We start from the raw sequence: 15973 nt of genomic DNA, 5'->3' as shown, positions 1-15973 counted from the left end.
AATTCATTCAACTGAAAAGACAATCCAAAAAAACAAATGATGTGTGGGTTAAGACCAAGCTCAATCCTAGAATAGTCCTATAAGAGAATGTCAGTGAAGGGCTCTTCTATGGGATGGCTATTCTAGGGAATGGCTATAGAGGGCTTTCACTGTAGTTTCACTATTTCTCAATAATAAATATAGCCACAAAGCCAGCTTATATAATAATTGATAGAAATGTTACATCTAGAGATGAGCGAACCTGGAGCATGTTCGAGTCGATCCAAACCCGAATGTTCGGTATTTGATTAGCGGGGGCTGCTGAACTTGGATAAAGCTCTAAGGTTGTCTGGAAAACATGGATACAGCCAATGACTATATCCATGTTTTCTACATAGCCTTAGGGCTTTATCTAAGTTCAGCAGCCACCGCTAATCAAATGCCGAAAGTTCGGGTTCGGATCGACTCGAGCATGCTCCAGGTTCGCTCATCTCTAGTTACATCTATAAACAGCTTAACATATAAATTAAAAAAAAAAATGGCTACAAATGTCTTGGAAATGTAATCTGTATGTGAATATTATCTTCCAGATTATACACAGTCTTCTCCACCAGCTTCTACAGATGGTTTTACACAAGCTTGCTCCATCCAGACATTCATTCCTTGCCTCCAAGTTACAAAGCTTAAATTCTGCTCATACCTACCGATCAATGGAAACTAAATCATAGGTCTATATCTACCAAAGCATGTGCTAGCACAGGTCCTATCTGCAAATCTAATGCAAACTCTTCCCCCACACTAAAAACTGGCTACTTGGTTGGCTACTCAAATATTTATTACACATAAAGCACAACTAAAGAATCCAAGTCCCAACTCTTCAGCATGAGGCATGGAGCTATCTCTGAATCCTTTTGTATACCGAACAGTGTGTACAGTCCTTGAGCATAACAATATGCATTGAAGCAACTACTGGGAAACATAGACAAGTATATGCCAGATGAATGCTATCAAGAGAGAAGGGGGTGTTTGCACTTATAACCAATTTATTACCGATGAACATATGGCCAATATTTTGCCTCACGTCACAGGGAAGAAAAACAAACAGAACCTGCAATTTAAGAGAGTGGGGGTGGGTGACTGCAGTCTGCAGGAGGAACTCAGAGAGTAATAATAGACAGATAGGAGCAGAGAGGAGTTGGTGTGAGAGAGAGAGGGAGAAGGAGACATGTGGGTCAACTGAAGAGAAGGACAAATAAATGTATTTGCACAGTGAGAGAAGTGCAGCAGAGTATGTCAGCTTGTGCCTAGAGTGCCACCTTATCTGCCTCTCCAACTCCTCCTTACTTACCTCTGCAAAGCTGAAACCCATCACTCTCCCCAGCTGTTCCTCCACTGGCTTCCTACTTTCATCTGCCACCAGGTGAGCTGATTTTTTTTCCTCCTCTTTGCTCTCTCTCTCTTCTTCTCTAGCTGAAATAAAAGTCTTACATCTCTATTCTTGAGCAGTTGTTTCCTCTGAATGACTGGATTAAAGGGATAAGTTTATTTGCAAGTGCACAAAAGAGACTGCAAATCGTTTGATCTGAGCTGTGGATTGGATTGGGGGGAAGAAGAAGAAGAAGAAGAAAAAAAAAAACAACAACTATCTGTCATCATGGTTTTCCTGGACTGAGATGGTGCTGCTAATGTTGCTGCTATGTGATGTGGGTTTTAATGGGAAATTAATGGCGTTTTCTAAATCCAATTGTCGGGATTTGTAAAGGGGGGGAAGCTCATCTCTCTGTGGGGCAGCAGGTGGTTGTGCCCCTGTGCTACTACTGACTAGTATGGAGGAGACAGGTGACATTAGAAGAAGCACTAGTAGAGCCTGCAGATGGTCTGATAGAGATAGCTGGCTAATAAATCAGGCTGCTCTGTCTGGGATGCCAGATTCTATCTGCTGGTTATTGCTCTTCTTTTGCTCTAGGTTGTTGAAGCCCCATCCTTGCTCATGGTGCCTTATATTCTACAGCTGCCCTATTAAAGAGTCCTGAAGAACACTTTAAGGTGTCAGTGGACCAGGTTTCCTCCATGACTACTACCCTTCCTTCTGCAGACACGAAGTGTGATGGGAACTCTTGAGCAATTCTCTTTTGAGTCAGTAGAGACCGCTGGAGGATCAGTAATGTTCCACCACCTCCATGATTTCTTCCCTGTCTCCTATCCCTTATCATTCAGAATAGGGCATGTATTAAGCAGAACATGCTTTACTGCTATCTTAATTTTCCATAGCAAATCCTGTTTATTCACCATGCATTGGACATCACGAGCAATAAGACATATAACATGTGCACCTCTGTCTACTTCATTTATTATCACAGTTTGACTCCAACCTCCCACAGATGTCCTGCAGCAGGGGCAGGTTTTTTTTTTTCTTTTTTCTTCTTTTTTTTTTTTTTTTTTTGTAGCAGCCACGTTTAGATAAGGATATGCTTAAAGCATTGTAAAATAAAAAACGTGAAATCAGGCCATAAACTACTGAGCTTTATCATTTCTAGGCTTGAAATGGCTGTTTCCGCAGGGAAAATAAGGGTGCTTAATCTCCTTGTGACATATTTAATCATTTCTGGAGCAGGCAATGATGAATAAAGAGAAAATGTTAGCCTGGGGGAAACAAAGGGTTTGATTTTCATATTAAACTCTCCTAATGGACAGCACATAAAATAAAGAACCCAGGGGCTGTGCCATAGCTTTGCCCTTAAATATACCCAGGCTATACATTAAATCTGGGGCTGGTGCATTCATTACTGTAGCCTAGGTTCAATCCCACAGCTAAGTCCTCCTGTGTAGCCTCAGGATCCATCCACATCGTGGAATGTGACTGATACAAAGAATAAATCCCCCCAGCTTATTTCCTCCGAATGGGTTTATCACACTTTGGTGAAATAGAATAAAAATTCCAATTTAGATTGTTGTATTTTGAACAAATAATTAGCAGCTTGTCATGGGGAGATGCCTAAGGTGGATGAGTTGACTTTGTATCGATCTAATAAATAGCCAAACCTGCACTTTTATTCAAATTCTGTTAACAAAAATAACAGAATTAGCATTAATATTATCACAATCCAATCGATTTTAATAAATGCCCCCTAAATATGAGTGAGTGTATGGTCAATTGTATAGCTTGGCTTGTATGAATCCATAAATTGCCAGCAGTAGTGTCATCCTCCTGTTGTTATTATAACTTTTCATTGATTCCCACCTGTGCCTTTTTATATGCCATTCTTTGTGCTTTCAGCATAGAATAATTGGCAGGTCTAAATTGGACTATGTATTGCCTCCAAGTTGATTTCAAGTGCTGCACCAATCCAGAGTATCAAGTCCTAGATGGCAGAAGAGTATCCAACCCAACAAAGCCTTTGTGTCAGCTTCAGTAATCCTCAGCAGAGCGTTAAGGTGTAATATGTTTTGTTTGTCTGAAGTGAATGAAAAAGAAAACAATTGCTTGCACCTTGGAACTATTCAAACAATAGACTAATCCACTTGAAGCTTGTTATCTGAGCTGTGTTGTGTGATGAGCAGTGGGTCAGCCTTATATGTCATCCTGGAGGAGATATAATGATGCTATTGAGCACTTTAATGAATGAAATTACACTAACTTTATCAATGCCCATCCATTATCAGATATTAGGACTGTATGCCAGAAGTAAGACAGAACTCTGGCACTGGGTCCTTTTCATGAAAAGAGGTCAGTGTTTTTTGTATTATTTTTTAAGCTTTTTTTTAGTAATATTATTTTATACAACATGTTTCCTATCAAGCCATGAAAATGCATGTAACAACAAGTTTCATTAAAGGGAGAATAAACAGTCATGTCCCTGCTTCATGCAGAGGGGAGTCATGAATTTTGGATGAGATAATCTGCTGATAGATGGGAGAGAAGGAGAAGAAAAAAAATACAACCTGCTCTGAAATACTCTAGCGGTGTTCTAATCCAATTGTCAAAAAGACAGGTCATTATCTAGGAACTTTCAATATATAGGAGAAATAATAGTGGGAGAAGGGGAAGAGAGGTGTTAAGAGAGATTAGGAAATAAAGCCATGTAGAGACAGAGAACTGGATGGTGAGAGAGAAGAAGAAGCTGAGTATTGGAGAGATGGAGAAGAGGTGGAGATGGCAGGATGATAGGAAAATGAGGAGACAAGGAGGGTGATGGGACTGTTAGGAAATATTGCTGTGGAATAGGAATATTTACGGTTCCATGGTCAACAACGAGACCCAAAAGATATGTTAGTTTGGTTTTTAAATATTCACTTTATGGTACAGTCGAAAAATTGAGGCTATATAGAAATTGAGGATTTTTTTTTGTCTATGGGGTTGGGAGATGGACTTTAATGACTTTATTCTGCATTTAGTAGAGTTATATATGGTATATTAGGGACTATATTATATAAGTATGTTATATAATTATGCCTATATTCGTTATTTTGGAGTATGGGGAGGTTAGGTGGACTAATATGAAAATGAGCTATTGTTCAATTATTTATATATATATATATATATATATATATATATATATATATATATATATATTAGATAGATTATGGGTTATGGATTTATACTGATTTACATGTATACTTCCATGGAGGTCAGTGGTGTGAAGAGGGAAGTATATCTATTGATTAGTAGAAAAGACTCTCTGCTACTACAAGTCGAAAGCCTGGTGCCTTGTGCTATAAAACTACCTGTAAAAGTAAACAGGTAAATAGTAGCAGAGAGCACTTGAGCTGAAGTGCAGCCACTTATCACAGTCACATCTCTTTCCTCCTTGCTCACTTGTTCAAATAATCCCACAAGTCTCCCAATCCCCAAACACTACACTATAACCCTGTGCTACACCCATACCCCTGTCCCTGTGCTACACCCATACCCCTGTCCCTGTGCTACACTCATACCCCTGTCCCTGTGCTACACCCATACCCCTGTCCCTGTGCTACACCCATACCCCTGTCCCTGTGCTACACTCATACCCCTGTCCCTGTGCTACACTCATACCCTTGTCCCTGTGCTACACCCATACCCCTGTCCCTGTGCTACACTCATACCCCTGTCCCTGTGCTACACCCATACCCCTGTCCCTGTGCTACACTCATACCCCTGTCCCTGTGCTACACCCATACCCCTGTCCCTGTGCTACACCCATACCCCTGTCCCTGTGCTACACCCATACCCCTGTCCCTGTGCTACACTCATACCCCTGTCCCTGTGCTACACCCATACCCCTGTCCCTGTGCTACACTCATACCCCTGTCCCTGTGCTACACCCATACCCCTGTCCCTGTGCTACACCCATACCCCTGTCCCTGTGCTACCCCCATACCCCTGTCCCTGTGCTACACTCATACCCCTGTCCCTGTGCTACACCCATACCCCTGTCCCTGTGCCACCCCCATACCCCTGTCCCTGTGCTACACTCATACCCCTGTCCCTGTGTTACACTCATACCCCTGTCCCTGTGCTACACCCATACCCCTGTCCCTGTGTTACACCCATACCCCTGTCCCTGTGTTACACTCATACTCCTGTCCCTGTGCTACACCCATACCCCTGTCCCTGTGTTACACTCATACCCCTGTCCCTGTGTTACACCCATACCCCTGTCCCTGTGCTACACCCATACCCATACACCAGTCCCTGTGCTACACCCATACCCCTGTCCCTGTGCTAGACCCATACCCCGTCCCTGTGCTACACCCATACCCCTGTCCCTGTGTTACACCCATACCCCTGTCCCTGTGCTACACCCATACCCCTGTCCCTGTGCTACACCCATACCCCTGTCCCTGTGCTACCCCCATACCCTTGTGCTACACCCATACCCTTGTGCTACACCCATACCCCTGTTCCTGTGTTACACCCATACCCCTGTCCCTGTGCTACACCCATACACCTGTCCCTGTGCTACACCCATACCCCTGTCCCTGTGCTACACCCATACCCCTGTTCCTGTGCTACACCCATACCCCTGTCCCCGTGCTACACCCATACCCCTGTCCCTGTGTTACACCTATACCCCTGTCCCTGTGCTACACCCATACACCTGTCTCTGTGCTACACCCATACCCCTGTCCCTGTGCTACACCCATACCCTGGTGCTACACCCATACCCTGTCCCTGTGCTACACCCATACCCCTGTCCCTGTGCCACACCCATACCCCTGTCCCTGTGCTACACCCAAACACCTGTCTCTGTGCTACACCCATACCCTTGTGCTACACCCATACCCCTGTCCCTGTGCTACACCCATACCCATACACCAGTCCCTGTGCTACACCCATACCCCTGTCCATGTGCTAAACCCATACCCCTGTCCCTGTGCTACATCAATATCCCTATCCACACTGTAGGGCAGAGTAGTCCATGTTCGGTATGTGGCAGTATTATATCACAATATAGTGGTTCCTGTCTGTGATCACCATTATAATAGCACTATTGCATACACCCCCTCCACCACTCCATCATTTATTTGCATACATCAAGCTTCATTTTCTTTTTGAATTGTGTTTTTCTCAACATTTTTGCCAAAATAACAAGTCAAATGGATCAAGAATACAAACGTGTAGAGAGCTACAGAAACAGAATATAGCTCTAGTAAACTGTAATATAAAAGCATTTCTGGTTGATAGAAAACGACTATACATCGAAATCCATACGATTAAAGCTTGTCTGGTAGAAACAGATGAATAGATAGATAGATAGATAGATAGATAGATAGATAGATAGACAGATAGAAGATAGATGTTAGACTGACTGGTTAATTGATTGATTGATTGATTCATTCATTCATTCATTGATTAATTGAGAAATTATTTCTTATCAGATAACAGATATATAGATGATTGGAAATCAGATAGATAGATAGATAGATAGATAGATAGATTGATAGATAGATAATATTTAACATCCCAAGTTAAAATATTGTTCTACCATCTACTACATCACATGATCAATTTCACTTTTAACGCAGTGGCAGGCAGGAATTGGTTAAACGTAATAATAACTAACGTCCAATAAATTAAACATATGATATAAAATCACAGTATAGGAAAACAGATAGGAACCCCATAATATAATGTCATTTGCTTTGGGATGCATCTCTAGGAAATCTATAAATCTGTGAGCACCTATACGATCGATTCTAAGGTGTGATGTTATATTATTATTATTATAATCATTATTCATTCTATATATATATATATATATATATATATATATATATATATATACTGTATATTTGTAAATTGTATCTCCTGCTCTGGGTTCCTTGCAGATAGGCAGCATATTCGGGCAAATATTACAACTATTGCAGTTCAGATGAATAGAGTCCTTGTGTGATCTGTGAAATGAGCCAAAAGTCCATCAGGATTTATGTTACCTGTCAGGTGATCCTTGCAGGAGTTTCCAGTGGTTGTATATGCAGCACCTGAATGATAGTATTGGGGGTCTCCAGGCATGAGGACCACCTTGCTGTCAGCAGCATTTCAGTGTCAGACTATAATGTAATAATCCGCAGTTAGCAGGCCTATATTTCTACACATTAGATACATCGAATTAAATGTTAAGATTTTATCCACATAATATTACTATAATAATGAAAACTTTATTTGAGGCTGCATTCATATATGTACAGACCTATTTTTTTGCTTTCTTGTATTTCCATTTATTTATTTATTTTTTTTAATTTACATATCTAAAATAAAAAAAAAGCTAATTACTATTGTCTAAAAAAAAAAAAAAAAAAAAAAAAAAATTAACCATTTCTTCGCCAAGTCAACCTTGAGCCGGCCAAAGGGTTAAAGCTGCGGCAGGGGCTGAGAACTGAATGAAGAGATAGCCCCATTGAAAGAGGTTGAATGCCATGACAACTAGCAACAACCTCAGATTTATCCCAAACAGTTAGGGCACATTGTAAGAGGGCGTCAATCATGTATTATTTGGCTACTGAAATAAATGCAAAAACTGAGCCCTGACAAAGGCATCCAACAGGAGCCGGACATTTGTCTACATTTCGCCCATTGTCCGCAGCTTAGCAATCGGTTTGTATTTGTGTTTGCCCGGGTCCGACCACCCAGGATGAGCTGGGGGCTTGCTAAGACCCATGGCATTGTCACACACATCACATACTAGATGGGAGGCACACAGATACTGAAATCAACTGATCAACAATAATCCATTGGATTTTTTTTTTTTTTTGCTCCCTTCTGCATCTCCCAGACTTTTTTTCCCCTCTTGCTGTACAGTGGTGGGAGAAAGTCAGAGAACTTCCCTAGACCCCCTGGATGACCACAGCCTACAGCACTAGAAGCCTCCTACAATGGTCAGGGTATATCATCTGCTTAAGAGAAAATTAAGTAAAGTGTGTGTGTGTGTGTGTGTGTGTGTGTTACATATATATATATATATATATATATATATATATATATAGATAGATAGATACATATATATATATACAGTGGTATCTTGGTGTAACAGTAACTTGGTTTAAGAGCGTTTTGGTTTGTGTGAGTGTGTAAATATATATATATATATATATATATATATATATATATATATATATATATATATTTAGTAATTTAATCCTAAAACATAACATATAATAACATAACATATGTAAATATACATATATTAGCAATTTTATCCTCAAACATAACGTGTAACATAACACATAATAACATAACATATATAAATATTTAATCCTTAGACATAACATATAATAACATATATATATATATATATATATATATATATATATATATATATATATATTAGCAATTTAATCCTAAAACCTAACATATAATAACATATATATATATATATATATATATATATATATTAGCAATTTAATCCTGAAACATAACATGTAATAATAATTTATGGTGTTAACGATATGTAGGCTTGTCATAACACAAATATATAACTAACACTAAATAAATATCATACAATGTAATACAATGTATTTATAAACATTTGCAATAGTATTTTGTAAACAAACATGAAACAAACAATAAACACGACAGTAATGGTCTATAAGGCAAGCCTAGACATCCTAATTACATCCCACCTATATTATCTTATTTACAAACCATCATTGCACTGTATTTCCTCCTGAGAACCCATCAGAAAGCTAATGGACAGGTTTATTTTACATAGTAACATTGTTACAAGGTGTCTAGACAATACAATGGCCACGGTTTACCTTTAGAACAAAAGAGTCCCCAAATCTCCCAGGACGATTACATTTCTACACACTTTAGTTTATTTTGGAGCCAAGTAGAATCAATTATACTAGCTTTTTTTTTTTTTCATTTATACTACTCATCCCTAAGCCCCAACCACAATATTGACCTAAGAGGTTTACATAAGTTGGTCTCTTGCCATTTGAATAGCATCTTGTTTAGTAGGTAAAGCCCAATATCTTGAGTGGGTCTTGTAGGTTCTGTAAATACTCAATATTCTTGCTTTGCTACAAATCTCTTTCTAAAGGATGAGGAGAAAGAAGAGGAGAGAGGGAGACAATTTGTTTGAACGTGGTCTCAAGTGTGCAGAATCTCAGCTACTTGGAGGTCCTTTGTATGTAAATACTATGTAAAAGGCCCTCCCCATCTTTGTAATTAATTGACACGTTATACCACTCATCATGTGCTGAAGCACCAATGGTAAAGGCTCCGATCTCCCCAAAACCCACAATTTCACATCTGCAAACACTGTCTTCATCCACTTGACTCCCAGGACCCGCCCACACGTGGCCAAGCTTTCTGGATCTTAATGTACTTTTTCTCCTCTCTGCAGGTTCATGTGTGAAGACCCAACCCTATATGGACTCATCACTCCAGCTATGGCTTATTTTTTTCAGGCAGCAGGCAACTGCTCAGTGTGCTCCAGCCAGACCCTGAAGTGAGCACACTTTGGCATTTTTCCTGGAGTTACAAACTATTTGAGAGGAGCTTGTGTGCTCTTGTGCTCTGTGATATCACTCATCTGCAGTAGATCCACCAACAAGCTGCCTGGGAAGCCCTGTGTGTGGGCTCTTCTTCTTCTTCTGCAGCTACTGCTTTTGCTCCTCTTCTCCCTTTTCTTCTTCTTTTTTTTTTTTTTTTGTTGTGGCAAAGAGGATTGTTTTTGTTATTGTTGTTATTATCACCATCATCATCATCATCATCACTGGTTGACTGCAGCCTTCACAGGAGAACATGTCTTCTATAACCAACAACACCAAAACTGGGTTTTCTGTCAAGGACATTTTAGATTTGCCTGACACCAATGATGAAGAAGGATCAATTACTGAAGGGGCTGATGAAGATACAGAAGGGTCTGAACCCCCCAAAAAAGCTGGGGGGTTAGGTCAGAGCACCCTAGAAGCTGTGCAAGGTCTGCCTCTGAAAAACCCCTTCTATGACAATAGCGATAATCCTTATACACGGTGGCTGGCTACTACTGAGAGCATCCAGTATTCCTGTAAGTACCTGCTATGGAGAATAGTTGTATCATTGTTACATGTTGTTATAGTCATTGGGGGTAACATAGACATATAATGTTATATATTCTCTATTAAAGACCCTCCCCCAATCAGGATGCTAGCCCTGGCTATCACTGCTATGTCTCCAGATGAAACACAAATAAACGATAAACTCCACTTTCTAGCTACAATATCCCCCATACAGAGAGATCTTTGTGTGGATAGATTTGGAAGATCAGTCTTTTTGGCAGGAAAATAAAATGTCTACACGAGGCTAAGGCTGTGCTCCTCAATGAAGGAATTGTTGGGTTATTCTTTAAAAATCAATTCACGTATCTTGGACGAAAATAGCCCCCCTGTAGCCACAGAGACCAACTTCTAGATGACCCATAATGTACAGACTGTTCGTATATTGGACAAAACTGGAATGTATGGATCCTCTGGATGGGAGAGAAAGGTCAATGCGGAAGGGAGAGGAGATATAGGAATATAGGAAGCATTCAGAGGCTTGGGGGTGATGTATGGCCAAACACTTATGTGAGCACATACAACTATGGGATATATATATATATATATATATATATATATATAAATAATTATATTTCCATATATGATTATTATTATATTTTTTTATATATTATTATATTTATATAGCATGGATAATAGAAAAAGGAAAGAAAGAAAGGAAGATATTTTTTTTGGTTGAGAATACAGATACTTTTTACACTATACATGTATTACATTTTTACAAAATTATATAGTTTACACAAAGCATGTGGTACATGATAATAAGTGTGTCTTGAAGGCTGAATGTAGACTGTTATCTATCTATCTATCTATCTCCTATCTATCTATCTATCTATCTATCATCTATATATCATCTCTATGTGTGTATATATATATATATATATATATATATATATATATATATATATATATATTCTATCTCCTATCTATCTATCTATCTATCTTTTTTCTATCTATCTATCTATCTATCTATCTATCTATCTATCTATCTCTTTATCTATATTTTTTTATCTTTTTCACACATCTTTATCTATATATGTGTATACATGTATGTATATCTTTATATATATATATATATATATATATATATATATATATGTATATGTATGTACATGTATGTATGTATAGCTATCTATATCTTTATCTATCTATCTTTTTCATACATCTTTATATTTGTGTGTACATGTATGTATATCTTTATCTATATATGTATGTACATGTATGTATAGCTATCTTTATCTATCTATCTATCTATCTATCTATCTATCTATCTATCTATGTGTGTCCATGTATGTATATCTATCTTATGGGCATGTAGTAATATACCCCACTATACAGACAGACCTGCACTGTACTGTGTTATGTTGCTGAGAACTACCCCAGTGATTCCCCCTCTGTCTTGCACTTTCTGCAGTACATGGCTTTGCATCTACCAATTCCCAACAAGACTCTTCACCCAAGTCTCCAGAACCCTCAGCAGACGAATCCCCAGACAACGACAAGGAGACATCCAGCAGTGCAGACTCTGGGAAGAAAAGGAAAAGACGGGTCCTCTTCTCCAAGGCACAGACTTATGAATTAGAGAGAAGGTTCAGGCAGCAGAGGTACCTGTCAGCCCCAGAGAGAGAGCACCTGGCCAGCCTGATCCGCCTCACCCCCACCCAGGTGAAGATCTGGTTCCAGAACCACAGGTACAAGATGAAGAGGGCACGGGCAGAGAAAGGTATGGAAGTCACCCCTCTTCCCTCTCCTAGAAGGGTGGCAGTACCAGTCTTAGTCAGAGATGGTAAACCATGCCACACATTGAAAGCTCAGGACTTAGCGGCCACTTTTCCAGCTGGCATCCCTTTCTCAGCATATAGCGCCCAGTCATTACAGCATATGCAATATAATGCCCAGTACAGCTCTGCCAGTAACCCCCAGTACCCAACAGCTCATCACTTGGTGCAAGCCCAACAGTGGACTTGGTGAACTTTTATTATCAAAAGACTGATGTACTCCAAAATGGTGGAAAAAAAAGACTGTTGGGTAAAATAAGAAACATTATTATTATTATATTCTAATAATTATTATTATTGATTATGTTTATTTTTTTATTTAATTTTTTTTTTTAATGGGAGGTCAGATCATCTTGGAAAAAAAAAAGATTCTGGTACTTGTGCTCCATGTTTACAAAATTTCCTCCATGACAGTGAACCTGCCTACCTACAAGAAAGAAATATTTCTGCTTTTTTGTGTTTTTTATTTTTATTTTTTATTTTTATCCTTATTTTTTTTTTGTAAAGTATGTTTGTGTGCTGTAGAAATGTTGTCAGTCGTACCTAAAGCAAGTGGAATCACTTTAAAAAAAAAAATAGAGAAAATTTTATTTCCTCCTTTTATATGAAACTTTAAATATTTATGGCCATGTATAAAGTCCGACCAACTATTTAGATTTTTTTTTTTGTAAATATTTGTGGTTATTGTTGTCACCAGTAACCTTCAGGGCGTTTTTATGCAATTACTCCCAAAAAAAAACACAAAGCAAACCACAAATTAAAAACAATTCAAAGTCATTTCCATAGAAATATGCATCTGATTATGTATGATTAAAAGAAAAAAGAAAAAAAAATCCGCCTCCTTAGGAGATTTTCACTTTTTATAAGAATTTTAATAAAATGATGTGTTAAAAAATTCAAAGTTGTGCTTGAATTTTTGGATAGGAAATAGTATTTTATACCATTATTTGCTTATTATTATTATTATTGTTTATTTATTTTTTATATATATTATCATGATATCTAGCGCTTCTCTTATCATTACATACAAGTATATAATTATGTTATTTATATATTATTATTATTATTATTATTATTATTATGAATGCAACATACATCTCAAGTATTAGCAATGGCATGGAAAGGCAGATGTCTATGTTCACATCCCATGTGTAAGCAATAGCTTTATACAATCCAGAGTTGAGGAATGACTTGCCACAATGTTATTTCAGTGCTATGTGTTTGCCTGGATACGATTGCTCTATTTGTCTATGTTAAGAGGCAGCAGAGGTAAAGTTAAGTTAGCACAAGAAATAAACCCCACTTACTTCAGCAGCAAAGAGACCCTTCAGCAAGGAAACCTCTCAGTCTCTTAACAACGCTCCCATTCTTAGGGCTGCTTCATAAAGTGAGAGGAAATCTTCTTGTAGTGGCCTAAATTTGCTTTTCTAGGAAATACAGGTTGTGTCATTGTTGTCTTTTAGTCAATATTTAGTCTTTTCTGTTCTTGCAGTCATGATATTGCTGACTATTCCCAGCACTGTAATCAATAGCCGCATATAAGTGATCTCCATTAAAGAAAATACTATATATATATATATATATATATATATATATATATGTATGTATTCATCATAGTTAAAAGGTTACCTAAATCTCCTAATTCACCATGACAGTGATGTTCTGTAATTCGCTGTTAAGTGTGTTCATAAACTAATTGTGAGATATAATCGGATTTACAGGGACACAAATGAACTCTTAATGCTCTATAATAATATTATTATTATTATATGTAAGCAGGTTACATTAGTGTGAATTAATTTTGTTGACAATTTCACACAGCAAAGACTTTAATTGTTTTTTTTTTTTAAACAAACATAGACACTATTTATAAACATAGAGGATACAACGTTCTAAACAAACGTAGATACTTTGTATAAACAGAGGAGAATGTTCTAATCAGACATATATATACGATTTATAAACATACAGAATACAATGTTCTAAACAGACATATATACGATTTATAATCAGAGGATACAATGTTTATAAACAAACATATGCTATTTATAAACATACAGGATACAATGTTTATAAACAAACACATAAGCTATTTTTAAACCTACAGGATACAATGTTCTAAACAAATATAAAATACTATACAATATAATATATAATATAGATATAATATAAAATATAACAAAACCAGGATTAAAATATATAAATAAAATGTAGCATATACCTGCGTAATAAATATATATATATATATATATATATATATATATATATGCAGTTGTTTGCAGTTTAGTGAGCAGCAAAGGACTACAATGAGGCCCAGTAACTTGTAGCTTGTACCTGAGTCAATAAAAGTAGTGAATGCTTGTGTGGCCATAACCCCTCTGGCCCTAAATTTCCCCCTCTAATAGGGCAGTTTGTGCAGTCTATCTTTGAACAATATACAGTAGACATTACACAGCAGCACAATAAGAAAGGCTGGTAGTAGAGGATGTAAGAGGCGTGCATATTAACAAGGCCCCACTGAAAGAGACCCAGGGGGACAGAGCACACAGAGATAGTAGTGATTTTTCTTTTCTCTCTTTTTTTTGCTGCTTCTATTCTTCTTCTTGTTCTTGTGGTTGCAGCTATTGAATGGGTTTATCAGGAGCAGTGCATCCCAGAGTCAGGGAGAACTGTCCTAGGGGTTTTGTTCTGCCTGTCAGTTGGCTCCATTGTGATCCAACTTGTACACTCTGTATTCCATATGGACAGCTGGGCTGAGGGAGGGCAGAAAGACATTCTCACAAAACCCAAATTGTGTCCAGCATTGAAAACCAGCATTGTTGTCTGTGAAAGGAAGACGAATTAAAAATTCGTGCTATATTTATTCGTGTGGAAGAAGAACCTCTGAGGGATGAACAGGCCCCATTTTTTTTTATTATTTGTCCTGGCCCCTGACAAGTTTGTCTGTCATTCAACAGGAAATTAGAGGCCAAGCCATAAAGTAAAATGACACTCATAATTACACATATACAGCCTGGGAAATCATGAATGTCCATTGATAGAACACAAGTCGCTGACTGTCCTCCATGATACATCATAACATTGTGGTGCAAGTCTTTATAAACCCATCTGACCCATTGTATCCATGTCTTCCTTTTTTAGTGAGGGCACAACTGTCGAAGACTATTTGGGACCCACTGTACCTAAGATTTGTGACTTTAGATGCACCTGCTGGCACCTGTAATCGCTTTAGTCTGTTACATATTAACAAAAGTGTTGGGAAAATCGATATAAACCTACAATAATGGACAAGACCAGAAGGGATTCTACTTGTTTCACACACAGTAGGAGTAGAAAAGAGCAAAAGAGAACAAAAAAAAAATCTGGACGTTATAATTAATTGAATATTTACATTGACTGGCCGGATACAAAGTCTCACTCTCGTATATATCAACCTTTTATTTCAATGCTCCAATTGTGCTGTGTCCTTCACCAGACAAGAGGACTGGCCACACATTCATGTAAAGGAACTCTTTATTAAGAAATACAGGAATTAAGGTGAATAATGGCTGCAGGGAATGGTAAATATCTGCTTAACCAGCTTTATCTAAGTTGATTAGGAGATAGTTAGGGTTAGAGGAAATTAGAACATGGACTTTAAGGCACTGAGGCTAATGCAATAGTAACATTGAAATTGGATCTATACAGTATTC

The 15973-nt window shown here is 38.0% G+C and overlaps 1 protein-coding gene across 1 annotated transcript; it reads left to right on the top strand.

Moving 5' to 3' along the window:
• The first annotated feature begins 1196 nt into the window (after positions 1–1196).
• NKX2-2 (NK2 homeobox 2) lies at positions 1197–13182 on the top strand. The gene is made up of 3 exons (XM_069954739.1): positions 1197–1399; positions 9810–10475; positions 11918–13182. The coding sequence occupies exons 2-3, from the start codon at positions 10211–10213 to the stop codon at positions 12472–12474; spliced, it is 822 nt and encodes a 273-aa protein (XP_069810840.1). The 5' UTR covers positions 1197–1399; positions 9810–10210; the 3' UTR covers positions 12475–13182.
• Positions 13183–15973: the final 2791 nt, after the last annotated feature.

The sequence above is a fragment of the Dendropsophus ebraccatus genome, chromosome 15 (assembly GCF_027789765.1).
Source record: "Dendropsophus ebraccatus isolate aDenEbr1 chromosome 15, aDenEbr1.pat, whole genome shotgun sequence".
In the NCBI taxonomy this organism is placed as follows: domain Eukaryota; kingdom Metazoa; phylum Chordata; class Amphibia; order Anura; family Hylidae; genus Dendropsophus; species Dendropsophus ebraccatus.
This window is presented reverse-complemented; position numbering and strand designations above follow the sequence as displayed.